General features: G+C 41.0%; 1 protein-coding gene across 2 annotated transcripts in view; it reads left to right on the forward strand.

Annotated features, from left to right (window-relative positions):
* Positions 1-9,568: 9,568 nt before the first annotated feature.
* The window catches only part of DTWD2 (DTW domain containing 2), a 71,788-nt gene continuing 54,322 nt past the window's right edge, over positions 9,569-27,034 (forward strand). For both annotated transcript variants that reach the window (XM_071424392.1, XM_071424391.1), the window contains exon 1: positions 9,569-9,741. In XM_071424392.1, the coding sequence (XP_071280493.1) occupies positions 9,605-9,741 (137 nt within the window). In that variant the 5' untranslated portion in view covers positions 9,569-9,604. The remainder of the gene's footprint in view (positions 9,742-27,034) is intronic.

A 27,034-nucleotide genomic window follows, 5' to 3' on the forward strand; every position in this document is an offset into this window, starting at 1 on the left:
ATGATCAGAACCAAAGCAAAAACAGAGTCCCAGAACCCAAGATGCAGAAGTAACTAAGGGGGATATTAGTATATTATGCACTATTGCTAACATTTTGGATAAAAATTATCCTGGTTGTTTATGTGCATCCATTTAACAATTCAGGCTTAGCCATTAGAGTAAGTATAAACTACCAGTATGGCTGAGACAGATGCAGTATGTCATGGAGTGTAAGACAGGGACAACAAACAGTACCTAATAGCACCAGATTTGGGACATCTACACTGTTAGATGTAAAGTAAAAGAACTGATCTGCCCTGTGAGTTGGAAGCATCCAAGAAATGTCCTGTCCAGGACCAGGAAGCACCCTGAATCAATCCACTTACTGCACCCCTGCTAGCACAGAGGCAAAAATTATCTCCTGTGCTGTATACTTTGGTGTCTAAGGCACAGTTTTGTTCAAAGTTCTTTCTTCTGGAAATACGTGTCTCATGAGTGAATGAAGCAGTGTTGGCTAGAGGGGAAAGGCTCGACCTTCCCAAACATCCCGGCAAGCTGGCCAGCACCGCTTGCAGCTCAGGGGGCACTACCCCAATACCAGTGCTTCGGGGCAGCAGCTAAGGATAGCACCCTGCCTTATAGCAGTGGTGCCTCCTTGTGCAGGACGTGGCCGCGTCGGGGCTTCAGCCAGCAGGAATAAAGAGGGCGCGCTCCAGCTGGGGTACAGTCCAGGTTTATTAGAGTCCCAGAGGAAAACCGCCAGCCAAAGAGAGCAAAGGGACGGTTGTTACAACTTATAAAGGGTAAGGGATACAGGGGAGGAGTCAGTCCCTGAGCGAATAGGGATTCAGGGGAGAGTGGGGTACAAAGGACTGACATGAGAAAGCACCAATGGGAACAACATAAAGGCACCATGGGAACAACATTGGCTCCCGAGCCAATCACCCAGTGCTCCAGCTGGAAGATTTTAGAGAAAAAGGTAGGAGCAGAGAGTGACAGGCAGGGACACCAGGGAGGGATACAAAAAAGATAAGTGGGTTGCCACGGAAACTGGGGAGGAGGGTAACAGCAGCAGGGAGGGGAGGGAGAACCAGGGCAGAACCATTATAACACAGGGGAGAACGGAACAGACCAACTTATACAAACACAATACAACAAATGAAGCTTTCTTTCCATGTCATATACTATTGTCGTCTCGCTTACTACACAGGATGAACTTTTGTTTGCATAATTGCCCCTCTCACAGTTTACTGTGATATGTATCTAACTACAGCCTAGTCCTAGAGTATCATGGCAGATATTCAGATACACTTTAATACTAGTCAAGTGTTGGATCTATGAATTCAGGACAATAATGCTGCATGAATGCTACTTTGGAATAAGAGAGCTTTTCTGACTTACTGTATGTTTTCACATCTTTCAATAATTTTCTTACACAGTATGGAGAGGAAACTTGAAATGCTTACATTTTATGGAATAATTTTGTTACTTTCTTGTTCTTCACAAGAAGGCTCAACCAAATCTCCTGTGCTATTGCTGTCACCTGAGGCTTTTACTGTATTTGCTGTAGTCTTGTCTGGAAGACTGTATTTGCAGAACCAGAAAAAAACAAATCCTATAGAATATATTATGCATCCAGTCTGTGAAACTGCCCAACCTAAGAAATGGCATGATATTGCTAAATTCATGGACATGAGTAAAATTGCCCTGACATTTCCCCTTTGTGTTGTCATATTTTCCAAATGACCAAAACATCTTGGATTCAAAGAGAGAGATACTTCTGCTTTTCAGAGGTGCATTCTTTGCACCAATAAATAATCTCTGTTAGTTGCATATGCCCTTCTGATAGAAGAAAAAGGGCACAAACTGAATGTTATATTGCAAGACAGGTACAGTTTAGACTTCTTTCATACACCTTTAAAGCTTTTTACTTGACTATTCATTATGTGCAGAAGTAATTCAGCTACACTTACTGTGGGAGTTAAAGAACAGGCAACAGTTTCCAGACAAGTGGAACCTGTCTCCTTTGACCACCTAGGGTAGGCCATACCATTACTGACAATGGAGCAGAAAGACTAAAAATTACTCTAATTATGGCCTTTGACCAGCTTTCCAACCAGAAATCTAAGAAACTTCACACTCAGGTAATAATTTTTTTCTGGCTTCAAAATGACTTGCTGAATGCAAAGCTTTTAAATTGAGTGGAAAAAGGGGTTGGTTTTGACATCTCAAAATGCTCTGTAAAGGTACAGCTGATTGGAACATTGACTTCTAGAGGACTTCAATAAAAACTCAAAGATTTCTGTCAGTATTCTGAAAACTGCACCCTTTCCTCTCCCTGTAAGAAGCCACATCTACATCAGCAGTACAAACCGATAAAAGTTAATTCTCTGCTGACGTGCTTGTCAGCTTCCAAGAGACATGCAACATACAGGAGTTTCCACTGGGTAGTCCTTGAAACAGAAGCTTTATGGTTTAGCTCTAAAGCTATAAACTTTGGAGGACATACCAACCCTTGCCTGTAATATTTTACTACTTCAAGGGCTAGCTCTCATCTACCTATTTTAATCTCCATCACTGAAGTTTACCTGTTTTGTTTTACATCTGCTCTTTGTATTTTCAACTGCATTTTACAGTTACAAAATGGCATACACAGCACACCAAGATTATACAACCAACTGCACTTGTCTCTATACAGTGCATAGTTTTGATTTTTGAATCTGATTTTAGTTAAAAATTTTGAAATTAGCATGAAGGTCTCAGTTACCTCTTACTGTAATGTGCTCCAAGTCTTCAGAGTTGCAATCACAGGCTACCACTACAGGTTTAGTGATTGGAATTACCTGCTATTAGCTATGTGTCAGGAGTGAAGACATTAGAAGTGACCAAACTTTCAAATCAGTGATGAAATGACTGTGTTTTAAAAATGTGTTTACACCTTACAAATGTTTGGTGAAGGAAGCAAATGAATGTGAGTGATCTGTCACATGATAGATTTCGCTTACCTCAGATGTTCAGTCTAAGCTGTTTCAAAAAGAAGATGACACTTACATGTGACCTCACAGAATAACTTTATGAAGCTCCATGTGACTTTCTTGTGCAACATGAGAGATCTACTTGCAACAGACAAAACCAAAAGGAACTGAGAAGGCAGTTAGCTTTTACAAGCATAAAAGCAATCAGACTCATGAACTGAATTAGGCAACCAAACTATAATTCAGTGTATTTTTCCAGACTATGATCTCATCTCATCTTTTCCAACCTACCCATAACAGTGAAACAAAGAATTGAGTACACAGAGATTTTCCAGATCAGCAAAGCCTTGTGAGTGTTGTGCTGGCAGGGAGCAGGTCCAAGCAGCAGCCTGGCAGGTTGTTTCACAGCACATCGTGGCACAGACAAGATGAACACTGTAGCAGCAGAGCAACAGGAAAGGAAGAGTGGCAGCTCACAAAAGGAAGGGTGACAGAAAAAAAACACTAGTGAAGCTGCCATGAAGACTTATTTTTAGCTGGCAATACTTGCATAGATTGCCATATGCTCTTCAAGTATATCGTGACTGTACTCATCACAGGGCTGGCCCAGACCAAGACAGCAACCGGTGACCAAAGCCAACCTCTGCAGGCACCACTACACATCCAGAAAAACAGCTTTTTCCCCCCAGCATTTACATTTTTACTGGTCTTTCACTTTTTCATTGTCATTAGAAATCAGAATGGAAAGCAGGACATTTTTCTCCTCCTCATTCTTCCCATTATGCCAGCATGAATGTCTGGCTGGTCATAGGGTAAACCCCACTGGTCTATCAGAGAGGAAATAGAGAAAGAAACATGCAGGGTGGCTTGTGGGCACATAGGGACTCATATTAGCACCAGGCAAGATGGGGAGTGGAGGAAGGTGGGCAAGATCATGACCTTCACCAGCTCTGATAATTTATGTGCACTTTCAAATTATTTTTTGCATTTAGAAATATGCTGCAACTTTTAAATTTTGCAGGCTTGAACAACATGCTCATTTGAGCTTGATGGAAATTGGCTGGAGGCAGCCTGCAGCAGCATCGTCTAACACCTGCTACCCTGCCAGCACTCACCAGTTTCTGAGCTAGAACAAGCGAACATTGTTTGATGAGAATCCAATATGTCCACGTTTGTTTACAGTTCTCATTAGGAGAAGGAATTGTTAATCCACCATTAAAAGTGACTACTTGATCAGGAACAAATACTTACAGAGCTATTGGCACCTGCCCACCAAATGTAGAATGCTGAGCTCCCAGCACAGGTAGACTGCAAACAGCTATACAAGCACTACAGCTTTTACTAAATTCATTTAGAAGTGGCCATCTTCCTGTACAATTAGAAACATTTTATCATAACAAATGCAACCAAAATGTTCAAAAGCTGCCTTTCAATAATGTCTGCTGGCCTAATTGTATCCATGCCAGAGGCTTAGGGCTGTGCTAGTATATCTGTGTGAGGTAAACACTGTAAAATGTATTTGCAAGTGATGAATGGTAACTGCACAAGTGTGCAGCTGCACACCAGCCTTTGGCCTCCTTAGGGTTTCTCTCTTTGAAGTGAGGCTAACAAAAGCCACTGAGGCTAACCTGGGTTTGCCTCAGAAAGCAAAGCTCCAGTCTGTACTGGAGTACAGTACAGTACTTCCCATATTCCCTGGAAGAAAAATATTACAGTGTAAGTACCTTTATGTAACTTCACTCGACTTCCAATGCAGATTCACTAAAAGGTTTCACTGTTTTAAGACCAAGTAAAGAAATAAGGTTCTACTCATGGTATCATTGTCTTCATTATTATTTTTTTCAAAATGGTTGGCAATTATCCTCAAGGGAGAATGAGAAAGAACACTTCCTGGTATTAACAGTATGTGAAAACATGTAAATCAGTGGTTTTGAAATGCAGTAGTTACCTTGCAAAGACATGCCCGTATTATTTCACTGTAACTCATCTGTGTAGTATGCCAAAAATAAAAGTGTATGTACAGGAGATGGCATGAGACAGCTGGGATGGAATGTTATTTTGAGCTATTTCCTCACACAAATATAGTTCCTAACTGCATGTTCTTACAGAGTATCTGCAAGGTGTGAGGAAAGTTTCAATGGACAAACATTATTATCCCCAAAATCCTGTGTCTCTGGGAAGTAAACGAGGTTATGGAAAGTACTCTTTTTTGGCAAATATGTAGAAGAGAGCTCTGCAGAAGGCTTTTCATCAGGCAGAATAAAGGCATAATCAGTGCTGCAAAGCATTTTGGACATGATTGCACAAATGTTAGTTCTTGAGTCTACAGAAAAAAAAATGCAAAGGAAAAATAAACGACAAACTGGATGTTTCCATTGCTGTTGCTGTTTCTCTAGTTTATGTAAAGGACATTTCCAAGCCCCCAGTAGTAACAAAAATAGCTGAAATGAATTCTCCATTTCTCAAGTCACTTGCTGTCAGTATTTACAAAGCAGTGACTTATCATAAATGACAAACAAATCCAAAGCCTTTAAACATAAAGAGTAATGTCTGAAGCCCACAGGTTAAAAGACTGGGAGATAACAATATGCACTTTACATAAATGTTACACAGGTCTGACCATGTAATCAGTTTTTTAATACTGGATGGTTAAATCTTTGTCATTGTTTTTTTGTTTCTTTTGTTCTGGTTTCTTTTTCTTTTTTTTTTTTTTTTTTTCCATTTTTGGTGTGTGTTCTGATTTGTTTGTTTCTTTGTTTTGTTTTAGTTTCTATTTTTTGTTCGGTGGAATGAAATCCTTAGCTGCCCAGGCAAACAAGTAAGATGGGGTGCTTTACTCTCATCATTGTGTTGCAAATCTGTTATAGAACAGAATCTTCTGGAATAGAGACAGGCACAGGCAATTTTTGCCCTTAAGTCTCACAGTATCTCTGTGCATGTGGAAAAATATAGTACCTCCAGCAATAGTCACCAAGTCCTTGGTGGGAAGTTGGAGACGATTATTCTGGGCAGCTATCTTGTCTCACTAAAACATTCTTTTTCCTTCAATAAGGCCTGTCTTAGGAAACAAGTGAGCTGACAAATCAGGTCAGTACATGCTTAGGTCAAACAAAGAGCAATCTCTTCCTCAAAACTCAGCAGTTTCTGGTGTTGTGTTCAGACACCCCCACACTTCTCCTGCACTGAGCTCCATTTCCACCCTGAATGGTGTTTACTAACATTACTCTGGAACCCCCTTATCTAGTATAATCTTCCATATTGCACATGGGCTTCTGTTTGCACATGTTGCCAGCTTAGAAGGTGCTTTGTTGATACCATTCTGCTGTACAAACACCAAGATGTTTGTCTGTCTTCTGTTGTGAGGCAATGAGGCAGAATCGCACAACGAACAAAAGCCCTCTTCTTCATGGCGGCCTTTGTATAACCATCTCCCAGTTCACCTGTCCCAAACTTGTTCCCCTTGGCTCACATTTCTCAGTGCCAGTCAGTTCTCCAGGCTCATTTGTGGTGCCCTGAGGCAGCAGTTTAGCTCAGCATGGCTTCCAAGCTCCCAGCTCCCACTGCACTGACGCAGACTGTGCCTCTTGCTGACACCAGTGGCTGTGCCGTAAGACAGCTCAGGCAGCCCCTCCAGCTTGAGCGCTGGATTAATCACTTGAATGCATGGACAAGAATAGGGATGGGCAGGAAACATGAACCACAGCTACCTGAATTCAACAGTTGTCAGCTGCCATGAAGGAACACTCTGTATGAGGATACAGCTTTTACAAAGAAAACAAAAGAAAAAATATAATTTATCCAGCAGGATTTCAGATTACTTACACTGGTATTTGAAACTCTGAGTCAAACCAGCCAGTAGAAACATGGGACTTGGAATTAAACTGGCTAAAGCTCCCTGGAAACTACACCTGCCATTTGAATATGCTTCTTTGAGAACTGCAATCCTGACAGCTTTTTCACATCTCTTAAAATAAATGTATATTAAATTTGAACTTCTTGGCAAGGAAGGGATTTTTAGTGACTTGTAGCAGCAGGAAATGTAACTTGTTCTTACTCAGTAAGGGCTAACCCTAAAATAAAATAAATACTAAATCCTAGAATAAAAGAGAAATGGTTTATAAAAGATGCAGAAGAAATTTGACATGCAGAAGAATGGTACTTTCCACAAAATTTAATGGGCTTTCCATACTACAGTGAGTCACTAAACATGTGACCATTTATTATCCCAAAAAGGGAACAGTGCAGTACATCAAATGTACTTAATGCAAGCAAGAAGCTCCCAGTCACTGTATCATTTAGGTCTGTGAGTTTACAAATTGTATACATTCGTCCAAGGAGATGCTGCAAATGCCTCAGGTTTCTAATATGATGGTGGACAAGTTAATTTGCACTCAAGTCTGCACATCGAATACTCAAGCTACTAATGCATTAAAAAGATACTGTGAAAATAAGTACCCTATTAGCCTGCAAAAGATTATTATTACAAGATCTGCCATAAAATATATTTTACTTTTTGTCTTAGACTTCAATATTCAGTCGTTTTTCCTCTTAAATCCCTCTTTATTCAAACAAGATGTTTTGGCCAAAAAATAATGCTTCCAATTTTTAAAAATTAGTATTTAGTGTCAAAGTTTTAGTTGTTTGGACTTTAGTGAGAAAAAATGCATTGAAACACACTGATACAGCAAACTGTGGCTTTGTTAAAAAAAAAAAAAATTGGTAGGGTTCATCTGGCTTTTAATCCCTTCTACTGTTGTTGGCAGTCCAGAACAGCAATGTTCTGCTAACAGGAACCCTCTGTCCTCAAGCCTAGCTTTTAGTCATGGTCAGGTTATCGTAACCTGATCTCATGTTTCCATTTTCCTTCCATTTCAACTGACTCGCTTTGTTCTTCAGATCTACGCATACAGACAAAAGCATCCTCTGGCTTCTGAACCTCTCGATATTCGCTGCCACGTTCACCCATTTCCTTGGCAACAAAATTGCTTCAGACCAAGTTATTGTTACATTTATTTTAGGCATCTATCTGCAGATCTATTTTCTTTTGTGCGGTCTGACCAGAACAGTTTACAATGGTTTACTTTCTTTTAAGGCTAATTATACTTAGCAGAGCAGATAAAAAACTCAAGTCTTTGAAGACTTGTGGATAGCTGTGAAGGCATATCCAGGCTGCTGCTGCTAGCCCTGCATGGGGACCCTTCTCAGTAAGGTGGAACTAGGAAAGTAGTCATTAATACTCCTTGTCCTGTCCACTACAACTGTGATCTTTCTAACAACTGGCCTGAATAAGCTGTTCATAGGTTATAACAACTTACCTTGTGATAAGGATTTCAGCTTAACAAAAAAGTTTCAGCCTTCCCCACCACCCACATTAGTCTCCCTGTCCTAAATCAGGTGGCCTATAATATAATAGCAATAGATAACTTCATTATTTTGAATTTGCATAGTGGTATTTTCCTTTTTACCTAGATTTTTTCTTTCTGTTTGTTTCTTTGGTGTTTTAAAAATTTTTCGTGGTTCTTTTAATTTTTTTTTTAATTTACAGTGTATAAGTATATAGCCAGCATCAGAATCAATGATCTCTGATTTTTTCAATCTTGTGAGGAAAATTTATTTCAATGGCTACACAAGAAAATTACTGTATATGAGCTACAAATAAAAAAGTATAGTACAAAAATACACAACTTAAAAGTTAATATTGTGCATGAATCTAATAGCAGGAAACCTGAATTACATCAAATGAGTCTGATGATTGTAAATACGTAAACACAATACAGTTTATTTTGGATACAGAACAGAAAACAGGAAATAATACAACCAGCCCACTCATCTGCAGATGCTAATTTCAGGAGAAGATCTCTTGTGTGGAAATCTACTGGCTGCTATAATTTCAGTAGATTTCTAATGTAAACTGCAACATGACCACAGTACAACTTACACTGTGTCTTGTGCTGCAGAAACTCTCCCGGAGTTGTGGAGCCCAGGACAGGGTATAAGGGATCTAGGGCACGGGAAGTCCTACTCTGCAGCACTTGGACTAAAATATCAATTCAAGTGGTCAGATAATTAGTTAATAACCAGAAGTCTGTGATTCAAAAAAAAAAAAAAAAAAAAAGTATCAAAAATTCAGTCTCCCACCCGAGTGTCACTAGTAGCACCAGGAGCTGCTGCCTACGCGGAGCGGGGCGCTGTCAGCTACAGCCCTGCTGGGCTGTTCGCCGGTCTCTCTCGGCGGTGCCGGTACCGTGCGCTGAGGGCAGGGGCGGGGGCGGGACGGGGCTCACCCGGTCCCGGTGCCCGTGCTGTGAAGGCAGGGGCGGGCCGGGGTTCCCCGTTTCCCGCTCTGGGTTCCCCGTTCCCGGCGGGACGGGGCTCGCGCGCTCCCGGCAGTGCCCGGGAAGGCCACGCGGCTCCGCGCGACCGCCGCGCGCCGACAGCGCCCCCTGCCGGCCGTGCCCCGCTGCGGAGCGCGAGCCGCTCGCCTTGGCACCGCCCCGGTGGGCGGGGTTCAACCGGCGCTTCGCGCGCTCCTATTGGGCGTGGCCCAGGAAAGGGGCGGTGCCGCCTCCTCACGTGAGCGGGGGCCGCGCGCTCTCCTGCCGGATGGCGCCCCCTGGCGGTCGGCGGCCTCCCGGTCTCGGCGCGCCGGCATGGAGGGGAGCGGCAGCGACGGCGGGGCAGATCCGGGCCCGGCCGCGGCCCCGAGCGGCGAGGGCGAGGGCTGCGAGGGGCTGTGGGAGCTGCCGGTGGAGTGCTGCGAGAGGCGGCCCGTGTGCGGGCGCTGCAGGTGACGCGGGCGTGGAGCCGCGGAGGTGCCGCGGGGCCGGTGGGTCCCGCCCCGCTGGCCGTGAGGCGGCGCCGAGGCCCCGGGCGGGCGCGGGTCGGTGGCTCGGCAGGGTTTGAGTCGCCCTCAGGGACACCTGCACGGAGCGGGTCGGTGTGAGCAGGGTCTCTCTCGCTCGCCCTGTGCGCCCTCCAGCGCCTATGGCATCGCACAGTCGCGGAACAGGTCAGGCTGGGAGGGACCGCATGGGGTCATCTGGTCCAGACCCCCTGCTCAAGCAGGGCCATCCCAAAGCGCACGGGAGAGGATTGCATCCCGATGGTTCTTGGGTATCCCCATGACGGAGACTCCACAACCTCTCTGGACAATCTGTTCCAGATACAGTAGAGATGTTTTTTCTCATGTTCAGGTGGAACTTCGTGTGCATAAATTTCTGCTTGTTGCCTCTTGTCCTGAGGCCATCATGTCCTAAAGACAATGTACACATCTCTTGTGTAGCAGTAACATGACATGAATTAACTCTGTTGTCCAAGGAGTTGGTAAATGTGGTGGGAAATACCTAGAGGCTCAACACAGAGATGGTGCTACACCTTTTCTCTGTATGCTCACCTTAGAAAAGCAAAGGGAAGCAATGTGTCCCCTCAATGCCATGCAGCGAGGCACGTGAGGCTCAGTACATCTGGACAGTCTTTGGTGCTTTGTGAAAAGAAAATGAAAAACTAGCCTTACTTAACAGCTTTATGGCTAATTTTGAAATCCATTCAAACATTGGTTAATACAACTTGTGAATTCAGGTGTCTTTTTGAAGCAGACAGTGACTTACGGTCTTACAGAAATATCTCACAATCTGATTGTATGCTTATGTATTTATGTATGTACTTTTAGTAAAGCAAGTGCAAGTTCCTGAACTGAAATGCTTGTGCATAACTGCCAGGGAAAAAATGCTTCTCAGCACCTATACTGATTCATCTGTTCCTGGTCATTGGTGAAATGAGTGGAAAGGCATGTAATTTTGCTGACAGTGTAGCTGCAGTCTCTTTTCAAGTGTCAGAGTTCAGAAGCTTGCTGCTGGAGAGTTTCCTGTATGTAAGTTGTAATAAAAAATATATATCATGCAAGTCATAGTATTTCAAAGTGTTCACTGTTAGAAAAAGTAGTCATAAGCAATAGTTGATGCTCAGAGATGAAAACCAAGCAGGAGAGTGACACTTGCCTTTTGCTGCCCTCTTTAGCTCAGAGAACTTCTTGAGCTGGATGTAATATCTAATATCCCCCAGTAAATACAGGGGGTTTTTTGATGTGAATTTCTCCAGTCCCCCTTGAACTCATGTCAATTCTGTGTATCAGCAACATCTGGCTGGTTAGCAAGGACACACCACAGGCCTGCAAACCACAGTGGGGAGGAATTATCTTTTAATTTATTTTGGCTGTGGCTTCCACCTTCCTCCCTTGCACATAGTATTTCAGGTATGAGCAAGCCAGCTGGAGATTTATACCTTGGGTGATGCATTTCTGTTTATATTTATAAGGATCCTTCCTCATCCTATAGCTGCTTAGTTACCTAGTTACCTTTTGGGAACTCTTTTAGAAAGCCAGAGTTGGTTTTTGTTAGCTACAGCACTCTGTATTTATTGACTCTTTCAGAGATCTTAAATAGGTCTGAAAAGTAGGGTTCCCTTTTCCTAAAGCTATGCCAATTATTTTCATATAAACCATGTATTTTTGTAAGGTTCTAGTAACCATATTTTTATTTGAAATCTTCTTTGTTGAAGTAGTTTGGCTTTTTTTTTGTTTGTTTTTGTTGGGGGTTTTTTTGGTTTTTTGTTTTGGTTTGGTTTTGTTTTTTTTTTCTTTTGGTTGTTTTTTTTTTTTTTTTTTTTTTTGGTTTTTTTGGTAATAGTGGCTTACTGCTCAGCATTTCTAGTCCTTACATGCCAAGGAATTGGCTGAGTGAGAGTTAACCCACTGTTATCCCTTACTGAGCTTTTTAATGCTGAGTTCTTTTAAAATGCCTGTAGAGTACTTCTGTAATTGTTGTTTATTTTATTAGTGTGTTTCACAATATCTACTTCAGGTCCTTAAATTTTGAACAGATTCTCTGATGAGTCACATACAAAAATGGTTTCTAGAATAGGTGTCTCTCTGTTTTTTTTCATAGTAAATGTGATGCAAAATATTTGTTCAGCTCCTCATTACCATGCAGAATATTAAAACATCATCTTCCTAAAGAGTGTGGATGAATTACATCTCCTTGTGAGGAGCATGGGAACAATGAGCACAGACACTGACAGAAATGTAGGGGCAGAGAAACCAAGGAGGATGAAAAGACCACAGAGATACTTTTTAAGAAAAAAGGATTTTTTTTTTTTTGGTGGTGGTAACAATGCAAGACTAATTTGTACATTCACTGTATTTTTGCAGTGTATCCCCTCCATGCTATTCTTCAGGATTATAGCTAAATTTTGCTTTACATTGATCATGACTTTCTGTGGCATGACCTGGAGTTGAAGTGGGTAACGCTGTAGCTTAGGGTGCCTCATGGGAAGCAATATTACCCTTAACAGTATCATGTTGGTTGGGGCCAGGTATATTTAATTGACTTCCTTAATTTTCTGAACTCTAGATTTTTGTTGTAAAGTTCCTTAATGAATGTGATTTAGGTCTGAATTCAGTACAAAAGCATGGAAGAATGGGTTCTCTTTAGCATCATCTGGTGATTTCTCAAGGGAACTGACTTCAGGTTCTGATTTTTTTTAGAAATGGCAAGGCAGCTGATTGACAGCTTGCTAACAAGTGCTCAGTCAGTCAAGATGTGAAATAGAAATGTGGGAGTAAGGTAGATAAGTTTTCATTTTGGATAATGTGAATGTCACTTGAGTGTCCTGAAGGGACAGGATGTTTCTAAGTGTTATGTGTTGGAGACTTTTGATTGCCCATGGTGGTGGTGGGGAAAGTATTAGCATTTGCAATAGCTTATGGGGGAGAATTTGAATGGAATAATGTAATACAATTTTACATTTTGAAGGTGTTGTGTGTGTAAGTGCCAGTTAAAAAAAAAGTTTAAAATGACCCTGCTTATGATTGGTGTTTCAGATGGCAAGCAGCTGATGCAAATGAGGTATGTACTCATACTGTTTTATTCTTGAGGAGAGAATTTAAGACATAGTCTGTCTGCCAAAACCAAAAGGTTAGTGGTGATAAACTTTGAATGACTAACTTCTTAAGGCTTTCATAGCTAACTTAAGTATTCAACTTGTTTTCAGAAGTTAAAGCCCCACACCCAAACATTTAAATAGGAGAATAGGCTTCAAATAATTTCCAAATTGCTATTAGCTTGAAAAACAAAATGAGCAGGCCCCACAACTGAAGTAATGTAGGACAACAATTTGACTTTGTGTGTGACGCTGATAGTAATTTAACATTTTGAAATTGTGGACTTTTGTGGGTCAGATTTCATTGTTTTCTAGATACATGGTATTCTGTTGGGGGAAAAGCCTTTTATTAGTACAAGAGCCATGAATAGACTTCTTGCCACAAGTCTTGACTGTACATAGGAAAATTCCATTGCTATAGGAGAACTTCTGGGTAATATTTTCAGGAGAAATTATGACTTTAAACTGTGAGTATTATTTATCATCTCTGGACATTGTTAGGTGTCATGTAGGCCATCACAAATACCCACTGATAACAGTCCTCTATATTTGCAGGACGGGTTTATGTTGTAGAGTTAAGTTAACAACAACTGGTATTTTCTCAGTTCTGCTGTTATATGTGCTGTGCTGCTGTATATATATTTCAAGAGTGGGGGGGAAGAAAAGGAGTAACATTAATCCTTTAATATAAATACTCCCTTTGCCTACATCTGAAATAATTACAGTGAATTTGAGTGCTGTGAGAGCTCTTGATAGCATTGATAATTCAATGATGACTTCTGATGACATGGTGCTGCTTCATATTTTGAGGAAAAATCTAATGTTCTTTTATAAGTGTCACATATTTGTTAATAATTCTGTTACGTCATATAAAGGCTGAGTCTGAAGAAGCAATTTGGGCTTTCTTCAGCACAATAAATACATGCATTTGCTTTATAACATGCTGTTATGGTATTTAGGTGCAAACATGAATTTTTAAAGTTTGAGTAGCAGTTGCAGAAAATGAAATATGCTTGCATTAAGTATTTTAGCAAGGGCTGTTGAAAGAAAATAGCTTCATAGCCTTTTATTACTTGTACTTTGGGATGATTTTTTCCATTTGGCATGTTTTTGTTATTGCTGTGTGGAGATGAATACCCATTTCCTATGAGGAAATAATTGTCAATTACCACCCTCACAGTCTGACATACTCAGCTGGGGCTGTAGCCTGGTCACTCTGTCATGTCACCATTGCTTACATCACAGAATCTTACATACAGAATAGGTGAGGTTGGCGGGGACCTCTTGAGATCATCTTGGGTTCAGACCCCTCCTAAAGCAGGACCAGCTAAACCACGTTTGCCAGGATTGTGTCCAGCTGGGTTTTGAATATCTCCAAGGACAGAGACTCCACAATTGCTCTGGGAATTTCTCCCAGTGTTTGATTCCATCTGTGTTCAGATGGAGTTTCTTAGTTTACCTGTGTGTTTTGCCTCTTGCCCTGATAGTGGGTGCTATTGAGAAGAGCTTCATCTTCATTCCCTCCCATCAGTCATTTATACACAGTGATAACATGTTCCTTAGCCTTCTCTTTTCCAGGACAAAGAGTCCAATTTCTCAGCCTCTTCTTGTTCAAAAACTTCCAGTCTCATAGTCATCTTTAGCTGTGTGCTGGACCTACTCCAATAAGCTTGTTATGTTCTGGGAAGCCCAGATCTGGATCCAACACTCCAGACATGTCCTTAGTAGTCCTGAGTAGAGAGGAAGGATCACATCTCTTGACCTCCAGGCGGCGGTGTTAAATGCTGCCCAGTTTGCTATTGATGGCCTTTGCTTCAAGGGCAAGGACAGTTTGCTGGCTCATGATTAGTCTCTCTGCCAGTTTCTTCTCTATGGAGCTGTTTTCCAGCTAACTCTTGGTTCCAAAGGGTATATTGGTGTCTGAGGCTGTTCTTTTTATTCAGGGCTTTGCATTTACCTGTGTTGAAATTCCATGAGGTTCCTTCTAGCCCAGTTCTCCAGTCTGTAAAGGTCCATCCTGCCAGAGGCCAGTATTCCCAGACAGGGTTCTTCTAGATGTGCACTGTCCATCCTAAGTTACCAGAAGGGAATGCATGGGTTGAATCCAGCTAAAACCCACTGCTCTTTTTGATGTTAATTTTGTGTTTGTTCAGCTTTTGTACTATGCTAAACCATGTAAATACTTCTTCCATGCTGTTCTGGCTGGGTCAGAAAGATAATTGTCTCTATTGATTTTCTTGGGGTCAGGAAGATAATTATCTCTATTGATTCTCTTGGTGGAGGCCATTTACACAAACAGTTGATGCACAGAGAAGTTTATCTAAAGCAAAGGCCACCCTCCAGTCCCTTTGTATTGAAATAAGTCCAGCTTCCTTTGTGATAGCCAAGGAGCTTCCTACATTTTTTTCTGAACTTTTCTTGAAAGGGTTTTTTTATCATCAGTCACACCTTTGGATGGCCACGCTGCCGGGTACTAGCCACTCCTGTCAACTGTGAGCTTTCTAAGGGCGTGCTCTGTCCCAGCATGCAGGTCAGTGGTGAAGAGTTTAAATGGTGTTAGCCCAGTAGCAATGTCTGGAGTAGTCCACTAGCAGCTTGTCTCCAGCTGGACTTTATCCCACTGGTCATGCCCTCAGCACCTGGCTTTGAGCCAGTTCTTTTCATTGTCAGTTTATCTAGGTACTTTATCAGCTTGTCTAGGAGGGTGAGACACTGTCAGAAGAATTATCAAAGCTGAAGTGAACAACATCTACTGCTTTCCTCTCATCCACCAAGGTACTCACTTCACCATAGAGGGCCATCTAGTTGATCAAATGGGATTTTCCCTTTGTAGATCCATCTGATTACTCTCAATATACTTTTTTTTTTGTTTGTTTAGAAATGGTTTCCATGAGGATTTTCTCTACTGTCTTGCCAGGGGCTGATGTAAGGTTGACTGACCTGTCCTTTCCTGGACCTTCTTGCATAGAGGAATGACATTAGCTTTCTTTCAGACCTCAGGAACCTCTCTTATCTGGAGATCATCAAAACTGTCCTTGTAATAGTGTCAACCAGCTCCCTTAACATGCAGAATGCTCCAAGAAGGATCCACCACATGGCAAGGCTGAGTGATGGCGGCAGCACTGCTGTGATTCCCCTGCAGCTCATGGTGAAGACCCACAACCCATGGAGATCTGTGGTGGAGCAGAGCTCCATCTGCTCTTGGAGAACCCCATACCCAAGCAGGTGGATACCCAAAGGAGGCTGTGGTCCTGTGGGAAGCATGGCTGGATTAGACTCCTGGCGGGACCTGTAGGGCAAAGAACCTGCATGGAAGCAGGTTTGTTGGCAGGACTTGAGATCCTGTAGAAGGGACCCACACTGGTGCCAGTTCATTAAAAACTGGAGCCAGGGGAAGGAGTCATGTTGGAGACGTTTGTGGAGGACTGTCTCCTGTGGGAAGGGACTCTGGATCAGGGGAAGACTGTGAAGAGTCCTCTCCTTGCAGAGAAAGGAGTAGCAGAGAGTGTGTGATGAAGTGACAACACTGTTGAGGGTAGAGAAGCTGGGAGTGAAATTGAGCCTGGGAAGAAAGGAGGGGCGGGGGAAGATGTTTTTAGGATTTTTGTTTTGTTCTTGTTATCCTACTCTGATTAATAGCAAACCCATTTCCCTAAGTTGAGTCTTCACCTCCTCTGGTAGCTGGTGAGTAATTTTTCCCTGTCCTTGTCTCATCCCATGAGCCTTTAATTATATTTTCTCCCCCTGTTAAACTGAGGCGGGAAGTGCTAGAGGCTTTGGTGGGCATGTGGCACCTATCCAGGGTCAACCCCCCACTGACAGTAAAGAGACAATGGTGAATATGAGATTTGTCAGAAGAGCACAAGTAGCTGGTAATAAAACTTTGTTCTGAGATGAGGCAGAAACTGCCAGAGATAGTAATCTTTTGTAAGCATGAATTTGGCTTTCCAATTCTTAATCACAGTCCAAAGTTACGTTATGGAGATGCTATGTAGTGTAGTCTGTGTGGCTATCTCTAGAGTGTCTGCAGAATCAGTGTTTGCTGAGAGAGATATTTTGGTACGTTAGTAGTGTTTTGCGGATATGTCTAAAAGAGTATGTGTGAAAAATTATTCTGTTGATGAAATAAGTCTTATTTTACTTTCAGATTTTTTTGTAGAAGGACTTTGTAAGCAGCACAACTCCAGTTGGGGTCTGGGAGGAGGCAATTGCCTAGAAGGGAAGAACTGGAGAGAGGAACTGGTTTTTTTAAAGGGGTTGTTTCAGCTGTTGCTTCTAATAGAAGAGCGAATAAATTGTTCTGTGTGTTCCAGTATAGCTGAAGGAATCAGAAATTATTTATCTCTTAATAGGTTTTTGGTCTAAGGAACTGAGTTTTCTTTCTTGTAACTTTTTCATTTATTACTTTTCAAAAAATACTGTGCCTTTTCAATTCTATTGTATCCTTGTGTTGACCCACTAATTGCTTGCATAGGTTTTCCAAAGTCTCGTCCGAACCTGGGGACATAATAACTAGAATGATGCTTTTGTAAGCTAATTTTAATGCAGAAAAGCCTGATAAAATATTTGAGGCCTTTTCACCTGTAGGTAGTATTTCTTAAAAAAATAGCTAAAAGTATTTGTCAAAGATTTCTTATCTCCTTACTATGAATGTATTGTAAGCGTTTATTCCCAGCATTCAGTGAGTTTTATATAAATACGGAATTCATCAGGGTAGATGTGCAGATGTATTTTTGTTTCCCTAAGTGTAGGTATATAGGCAGCTGAGAAGGTAAGAGAGACCTGGGTGCCAGTCAGGTGTCTGACCCTTCTCCAGGTCTTTGTCAGCCCTGTAGACAAAGTGAATCGCAAGAAGGACTCTGTTGCCATGATCGTATTTTTTGTTACTTGATTTATGCTTTCTTAGCCAGCCTGGGGGAACGTGTGTTTGCATTGAGAGATCAGGAGCACTGCACTTAGAAAGCTAGAAAGTGAGTTAAGTTCTTAAGCAAGAAGGTGCTAGTGGCCTCTTGCCCCCAGTCTTGGAGTTGGTAATACTTCACTTGCCAGCAGAGAATCCAGCCACAAGACCACAGAACAAATTATTGTTTTGAGTTTTATGCTTGAACACATTAAGAGAAGATAATTTCTGAATGGTTTTACAGCAGATTGCAGATTATTTTATCAGTAAGTGCCTATTTTTGCAACAGCAGAAAGTTACTTTACAAACTGAAAATTTATTTCAGCATTAAGTGGTTATGTTGATTTTCTTGCCACTGGAGAAGCAGAGATATTTATGCTGTAAATATGTCAGCTCTTCTGAAGAGGCTAAGGAATTTGAATAGGACTGGGGGTGTGAATAGCAAAAGTATACAACCTGAAAGTTTCTTCCATTCAAGAATTACCCTTTTTGCTTGATAGACACAAATGTCTTTTAAGTTTTTATTTATTTTCAATAGAAGATGCTCAAGGAGATTTGAGGAATTTTAAGAGGGGGTCTTGAACTTGCGTGCTTGGTAGCAAAAAAGATGTGGAATTTACCAACTACAAATTAAGATGTAGCTTGTTTGAAATTGATTAACTATGATATATGTAATCTATACCACATTTCAAGAAGAATAGCTAAAGTGGAAAAATTATCAAGCATTAGATTGGAAGTCCAGTGCCTTTTATAATCTTAACATGCTTGTGGTGATGTTGCTTTAAATGATTATAGTTTGCTCACTAAATTCTGTATCTTCTCTTGGCTAGAATTATAAATATCAAGCTAAACATTGGTTTTTTTCTTCTGTGTTTAGCAGTTACTGTATATGCAGTAGTTTTTTCATGCTGATGTTTCTTTGGTGTGTATTACCAATATTGAGTGGTGCCAGAGCTGTTGGTGAATTAAAGTTTTTGTGACTTCACTGTTACTTATTTCTGCTGCACTGAATTTCAAAGGCATTTATTAATTTCATACTATATTGTGATCAGATTAATGAGTAGTGACCTTTTTAGGGGGCTGGTTTTGTTCCTCAGCTGACTTGGTTAGCATACTTTTTTGATCTGTTGGTATTAAAAAAGGAAAGAGAATATATCAGGCTGGCCACATATGGTCCGTGGATAACTACAGGTTAATAGGAGCACACCCGAAGACAAGAATTGCATCAGAGAATAATCTTGTTAGTTAAAAAAATGTAGTATGTTTGATTGGCTTCTACTCTGTAATTACACCAAGCACACCTTTTCCTTGGGGATGGTAGTGCATTGTAAAAGAGGTCAAAAATGCTTCAACATTGATTAAGCCTTCTCAGTTTAATTGTAAGGAATACTAAAAAATACTAATGGTTATTTTTCTTGATTTGCTTTTGATTTTTGTAAGCCTAGCACAAAGCAAAAACCTAAAAAGGATGAGTTTTACTTTCCATTCTTTGGGGGTTACAAAAGTAGCTGAAGACTGTTATCCATATACCCAAATAAGAGTTGGTTTAAGTGCAGCAAATCCAGTGATTTTTCATGTGATATTTGGGGTTTACATCTGATATTGGCTTACATAAATTCCAGCTGCAGCGCTATCTCTTTTGAGGAGAGGCAGCCCTGACATATCCCTGAGTTATTTATTTTGTAGTGTGCTATAGAGCTTGTCTGAGCCTCCTGTGACTAATTGGTCTTAATTCTGTGAGATTCTTTTCAGTTACCTGTTGTCTGTTTTTTCTTTCTTTTTATTTTTACATTTTCCCTCAGTTTGAGTTTTGTTTTTAAAAAACCTTTCGTGTCATTTCAGGTGCATCACTCAAACCTTCTTCCTTTGTTGAAACAGTATGCCTAGAATTTCTTAGAATTTATTTTTTCTTCTAAGTAATGAATTTAATGAATTCTAAGAATAATTTGTCAGGGTCATCTGACTTCTTCCACCTGATTTTTTTCTGATTTCTTTCATTGATGAAAATTTTTTTTGTTTTCCCTTTCAGCTGTGATAATTGTTGGAGTCTTCTCTCTCCCTTTTAATGACTGTATGTCATTCCACTCCCTGATTTCCCATTCACATGTATCCCTTGCAATGTGTGTCCCTTTCTCATTTTTTAAAAGTCAAATTGTGTTTTGAACACTGGATTCAGTTTTCACTTGGCACTTTTATAGGGTTTACAGAATTGTACTTTTGTTTCACAAGCTCTGCTGTAATGTTTTTTATCAAAAACTCTAATGCTTTTTGCTTGGAATAAATAATCCCAGTTCAGACTCCTGGATCTGTCAGCCTAGTACTTGTCTGTGCTATTTCTAGAAGCATACCTGTTGAAATAAATAGGGCAGGAGATCTTTCTCCTTTTTAATGCCTTTATTAAAAATCAGCTCGGGTGGGAAGAACCGACGGGTCACACTCATGCCGCCGCTGCTCCCATGAATGGCATGGAGGAGGAGGAAAAGTGCAGCTTTGTCTGCTGGTCAGCAGCTGGTCCGCTGGGGCTTCTGTCCGCACGAGAGCACCAGGAGATTCCCAGTTTTTCGGTTTGACATTTGAGGTTCGCTTTCCAGCCAACATCTTTTAGATTAGGGTGTGGGGTAAAAAGGGTCTTAGTGGACACTGGATTCTGTTCCTCATGTCTAGACATCACTTCGACCCCTCAATTCCGTGTTGACTCGTTGTTTTTAAGGGTTTTTGCTAGGTTTGGTGAGGGGCTTCTTCATTTGCATGCCAACTCCGATGTCCCCTCCTCTTCACCGTCCATGTCCGCTCATCTTCACCATCCAGGTGCCACCCTCCAGGAAGCAACAGGGTGCCACTCAACAAAAAGGGGAATTCCCAAGCATCAACAACAGGTAGTTAATGAAAAACTATTAACAACAGATGATTACCACAGCAAACAGTTAGAACTCCACCCTGGCAGCAATTGGCTCAACCTGTGAGCTCTGCAACCTTTAAAAAAAATGGGCAACTTTTCTACTCATAACAGTGGCCCCTCTTTTTCTTTGATCAGACTTAAACTTAAGCTCACATCAACTTGCAATTTCTGCCTCATAAGCATAGAATTTCTTTAATTTTTTTTGTATTGATTATAAATTTCTTGAGCACTCTGGTAATCATGGTTACTTTACTTTATTACTTTTTTTGGTTTCTTCAGGTTAATTTTCTAGAGATCCCTAGGTTGGTCTGCATGGCAGATGTTACCATTTTAATTAAGCAGGGAAAAAAGCATGGTAAAAAGAGCAAGCCAGCAAGCATAAACACGGTGATAAAAGCTACTTTTTTCCACCGATCTCTTTTGAAAGTCCATAGGTTATCCCACCAACTGGAATCAAGTGTAGGAGTCTGTTCTTGGTTATTAACATATGCTAGTTTTCTTATTTCGTTTGAGATGTTTCTAATGATTGTACTCTTCATCTCTAATACTGCCTGAAGCCTGATGATTCTGTTTAACATGGATATTGGGGTCTGATAACCCCAGGACTCATCTTGAGCCCAAGTGGCTGGGCCATAAGTCTTGATAATTTTTCTTGGATCCGAACCTGGCTCTTACAACTTTGGATTCTTCCAATTTCTATTGCACTTCACCTCCTCTGTTTGGTTTTTCTTAAATCATCGTATGTAGGAACTCCTAAATTTCATCCAGATTCTTTGGGTAATAAAAAAAAAAGCTGGTTTTATCATTCTAATGGTGCAACTGCCAGACCAGTCTCCTGGCAATTTAGTGTATGTTGTAGTACCACAAATCCAAAATAGGTGTTTAGGGGCCCCCCAAAAAGTGTTCTAAGTTTCTTTTGGGCATTCCCAATATTTAGAAATTTCTTTCATTCCCCAAAAGGGGTTTATCCCTTTTTCAGCACACTCATAAAGTTCATATGCTTCATGGTGGATGCACTTATTCCCTTCTGTTTTGTCAACAGACCAAAATTTATTTGGATCTCCTGGGAGCCAGTAGGTAGCAGAGTTTTTAACTGCTAAATACCTTTTACAAACCATTCTTCTTACTGGCATACAGTACCCCTTCCCTTTTCTTAAAATACCTTTTTCTCTTGTTATTCTTGCTTTCAGATCCCATTGTTCTTTTCTCTTCACCTCTGTAACACTAAATTCTGGGTTATTCTGTATCCAGTTTAAGATTTCTAACAGCTCTAGACTAATCCCTTCCCATGGCTAAATTTTGGTCATCTGGGTACTTCCACAAACCCAACAATTAGTTAGATTCAATTTGTGGATGATTTTTTCCACTGAATCCATGAATAGATTCTTACCTCGGGGTATCTCTAACTGGTTTTGTTCTCTCATTGCTTTTACTATCTCTTTCTCTTTGACCAGATCTACCAGGCTTGCTTCAGTAGCATCATGTTCAAAGCACAACCAGGCTTCTCCTACAGGGCACTCCCAGGAGTTGCTCTCTAAAAGTGGAGGTATTCCGGGCTATCCAATACATTTTCTTATCCTCTTGACAAAGGACCAATTGGGAGAGGTTAACACAATTAGGGTTAAAATTGGTGTGGACTCTTGACAAGGAATTACTTCTTCCTCATAGAGGGGTTGGTAGCACTAATTGCACAGCTGTCCAGGGCTCCCCAGAGCACCACCAACAATTAGAGCCATCATTACTACCCTTCCTAAGAGTGCAGTTTGGGTCATCTTGCACAGCCTGCCCACCCAGCCTTGCCTCTTGGGGACTTTACTAAGAAAAAGCCTTCAAGCTCTTTAGAGTCCCTTCTACCTGCTTCTCTGGTTAAACCTCTCTTGGTCTGTCTTTCCTAATTTAGTTTCTCCTAGGGAATCATTCTGTAGAAGATTAACTTGGAGTCTTTGGTACTAAGTTGGGAGAACTTAACCAGAATTACTTAACAGTCTTTAACCTTTTTACAAACCTCTTTTAAACACAGAACTGTCTTATAACACTTTAAGATATGGTATGGTTCTGATACCAAACTCTTTTCAGTTCATCAGTCTTTTTGGCTCTTCCTTTTTAGAGTTAACTTTAAGTTTTTCGGTCCTTTTATAATGGTACACTCAGGTGAATTAACTCGTGATGTGGTTGAATCCTGTCCTGAGTTAGGGGGTGAGAGAGGTGTGGAATCTGGTCCAATGCCAGAGGGAGAAACTGACATTGAATTCTGTCCAGTGCCCAGAGGTGAGACTGGTCCTTTTATTCTCATGATGTGGGTCCAACCCTTTTCTCTGGTCTGCACAGCCAAATTAGCAATGAGGAGTACCTGAAAGGGGCCTTCAAATTTAGGCATTAATGGTCCATTATTCCAGGATTTTATCAAAGCCCAATCTCCTGGGTTAATGTTATGTACTTTTGTGTCCAGAGGGGAAGTTTGGGGGAGATATCCTCTTTTTCTAAGTCCTTCTAGGGTTCTTCCAATGACTTCTAAGTATTTTCTGGTAGCTTCTTCTCCTTCCAAGTAGTCTACTGTGCTATAGGGTGTTAACAAGAATGGCAGTCCAAACATCATTTCATAGGGTGAAATCCCTATATCAGACCGGGGTCTTGTTCTGATGTGCAAAAGCGCTAGGGGCAAACACTTAAGCCAATTCATTTTTGTTTCTTCGATCAATTTAGTCAATACATTTTTGAGAGTTTTGTTGATCCGCTCTACCCTCCCAGAACTCTGGGGCTGCCACGGAGTATGTATTCTCCATTTCATTCCTAAAGCTTCGATTATATTTTGCAATGTTTGGGCCATGAAATGTGGATCTCGGTCTGAGTCTATGGTGTTCACCATTCCATATCTGGGGATAATGTTCTCCAAGATTACTCTTGCCACGACCTGGGCTGTTTCCCTTTTTGTTGGGAAGGCTTCCACCCAATGGGTGAGATGATCTACTATAACCAGTAAATGTTTGTATCCCTGCGCTGAGGGCATCTCAGTGAAACCTATCTGTATGCCCTGGAAAGGTCTTAGAGGTAATTCCCTCCCTCCGGGTGCTACCTTTCTCATAACTTTCTGGTTTACTTTTTGACAAATTAAACACTTTTTTGTAATTGCTTTTGCCAGGCCATATACGCCTATGCACAGGTTATTTCTTAAGAAACGATCACACAATCTTTGGATCGTGGGATAGAGTTTCTTGCCCCCACACTTTTCTCTAGCTACTGCAGCCATGATCCTAGCCTTGGCCTTTGCTCTTTCTTCTTCCCTCCTTAAATACACCTTCAATGCTTCTCTCAATAACTCATTAATGTCCTTCTCTTGCCAATCTTCAATCTTTTCCAGTTTTCTCCGTATATCTGGCCAAGATTTGGTAACAAACTGGACTTTTAGTAGCACTTGACCTTCTGGGGTGTCTGGGTCTATTTTAGAGTACAATTGGAAGTTCCGCTTTAGGCGATTAAGCCAAGCAGCAGGAGTTTCTTCTCTTGTGCACCCTCAAATGCCAATTTGGTATTAGTTCCTTTGGGAACTGACTCTTTGGTCCCCTGAATTATCAAAGACCTATATTCTATCATGGCCCTCCTCCCTTCCTCCTGATTAGAGTTCCAGTTGGGGTCCGTTAGTGGCAATTTCTGTTCACCTGATGGCACCTGGGGTCCCGGACAGTTATCTTTCTCCCAAATTCTTATGCCAGCAGCTTTAATCATCCGGACCTCTTCTGGTGAAAAAAATTTATTTAAAATGGAATTCATCTCCCCCCAAGTGTAGATATTTTGACCTAAGAATTGATCCACTTGATTGGCCATGCCCACTGGATCCTCAACTAAATTCCCTAGCTCTTTCTTGAATCCTCTCATCTCGGAAGCAGTTAGAGGAGCATTCACAAAGCCATTATTTATTCCAAAAGTCCAGTTTAATGAAATTGAAAGTAGGCAAATTGTGCACTAGGAAGACAATAAGTGGGTTAAATTAGAATGAATATGAAATGTTCAGGAATTCAATATTTTGATGCTTTTGTCAGATAGTGGAACGAAAATACTCCTGATCTAAAAAGCACCTAGAGTTTATGGGTTAATTACAGATGCCAAACAGTCTGAGGAAATCTACTGCCAGAAAAGTTAATTAGAGATAAGGCTAGTTTTGTTAACAATGGATTGTATTCTTAACAGCTGTAAAGTGGGAAATCAAGACAGTGGTATTTTATAAAAAAGGATGATCCAAAAAAGTTTCACACTTATGATTCCGAGGTTCTTATGGTTTGCTATGTATATGAAACAGTAGCAGTTCAATTCAATTTTATAATGTATGGAACTTGTTTTTCCTGGTATTTTTGAATTCAGAATTACACTTAAGCAATTTAGGAATAAGCTGCCTTTCTTCCCCCTCCCTTGATTTATTAGAATTGTTGGTTAGAAACTTCAGAAATTCTCTGTGTTAGAATTTTCAACAAATGAAGCTGTAAGGCTGTAAAATCATTATAGTTTATTTTGTTTCTAATAGAAGAGCTTGTTAATTGTACTTTCTAATAGGAAATTTCTTCATTAAAATACCAAAGAAATATCAATGAATTCCAATTGTGCTGATTCTTCTGGAGACCTATGTTAAGTTCTCCTTGAGCATCAAAGTTCTTTTAAAAATCCTAATGCATGAAAAGCAGGCAGCTAATACAGTGTATAAAGTTGATTTTAAGTGCCTTTTAGAATATGTCATCTCCACATAGGTTAAAAAATAACCCCTCGTGTACACCAAGCCTACTTACACCTATGCCTTACAAAAGTGAACAGGGATGCTGATGAATATGTGCTTTAAACTCAAGTGGTTTTAAAGATATCTAGGCACCCAAATATCGTGGAGCTTAAGTCTTTAAAACTGCTTCAGTTATGTCTTTGATGTTTATAATGGCACAGTGGATATAATCTGTCAAAATCTATTAAGCTGGTTATTTAATATAACTCTATTCTGATTTAATATAACTCTATTCTGAGCCACTGCCTTCATTTTGTATTCTGTCCACGTTGGCAAATGCAGATTTTGTAACTGTTGGGAGAGGGGCCGGGAGGAATTTAGTAGGGGCAATATCAGAAGCCTAATGAAGTCATGTACTACTAAAACAAATGTGGGTAGGGGACAAATGGAAGAGGAGCACACCCTTCTTTGACAAACTGGTTAATGGATTTAACTGTAACCATGATGACAGGTTCTGGTTCTGGAGTAGGGGGTGGTTACCTTGGTCTGAATGTAAGAATATTAAGGGAATGTTTGGGACCTTTCTACGTAAGTCAAGCTGGGAATATACAGACTAGGTAATAGGTTTACAAAATAAACAAAATAAAGAGGCCTGTTGAGCTCAAGCAATCCACAGTTCAAAGCAGGAGAGGTCTTTGTGTGGGTTTATGCTGCGGGCAGCGCTATTGAACGTGCTCGCAGTGCCCAGGCGGGCGGGGTGGAAGGCGTGCGCAGCCGTGCAGGTCACAGCCAGGTGGAGGGAACAATGCTACTGCAGGAGGTTAGAGCTGCCGTTCAGAGAGACGCTGACAGCTGTCTGGTCATGAGGAACCTCAGGAAATTCAGCACATTCGAAGCTCAGTTCCCAGGGCTTAACGAGCCCCGGTATCACTGTCAGCCTGCGTACTGGCCTGCAAGGGAGCCACATGCAGCAGAGGTGGGCAGCAGGGTAAGCGTGGGCCAGCAGCATCCCCTGGTGGGAGAAGAGGCCCTGTCCTGTCAGTTTCAATCAGAGTGTAGCTGTGTTTCAGTTTCACAAAAAACGAATTTAACTTTCTGAGAGTGGTTAAATGCTAGAGCTGGTTGCCTGGTGAGACTCTGGTCGGCTAACATCAGTTAGCTCAAGGCCTTTGAAATTATGTCTGCTTTGAGTCCAAAGCTGTCCAATTCTGAATTATTTTACGAGTCTGTTTATAGCTTTTTACTGCTGTGCTCTGTTTAAGTTAATACCAGTGGCCTCTCAGACCATGATACTTTTATGAGCGCAAAGTTAGCTCTTAACTGTGTGATCCTTCTTATTCCTGTCAACTACTTAATGGGGTACTCAAGTGCAGTCTAACCTTGTTTTTTGTTAACTTTTATAAACATGCTTGCTAAATATATACTACACTAGTAATAAAACTAATGTTTCCAAGTTACACAAGAAAGTTTCATCTATGCAACAGACTTCTAACTTTCTTATTTTAAAGAAAGCATTATTGTGGGGTATTTTTTCCTAGGACCTGAAGCCTGCAAAGCACGTTGAATGGTAAAAATCACTGTGGTTCTGAGGTTTGATGTGGTGACTGCTATATTAAGCATTAAAAAACATTTGTGCTGAATTG

The sequence above is a fragment of the Agelaius tricolor genome, unplaced genomic scaffold, assembly GCF_023055355.1.
Source record: "Agelaius tricolor isolate 1412-34295 unplaced genomic scaffold, bAgeTri1.0.p SCAF_4, whole genome shotgun sequence".
NCBI lineage: Eukaryota > Metazoa > Chordata > Aves > Passeriformes > Icteridae > Agelaius > Agelaius tricolor.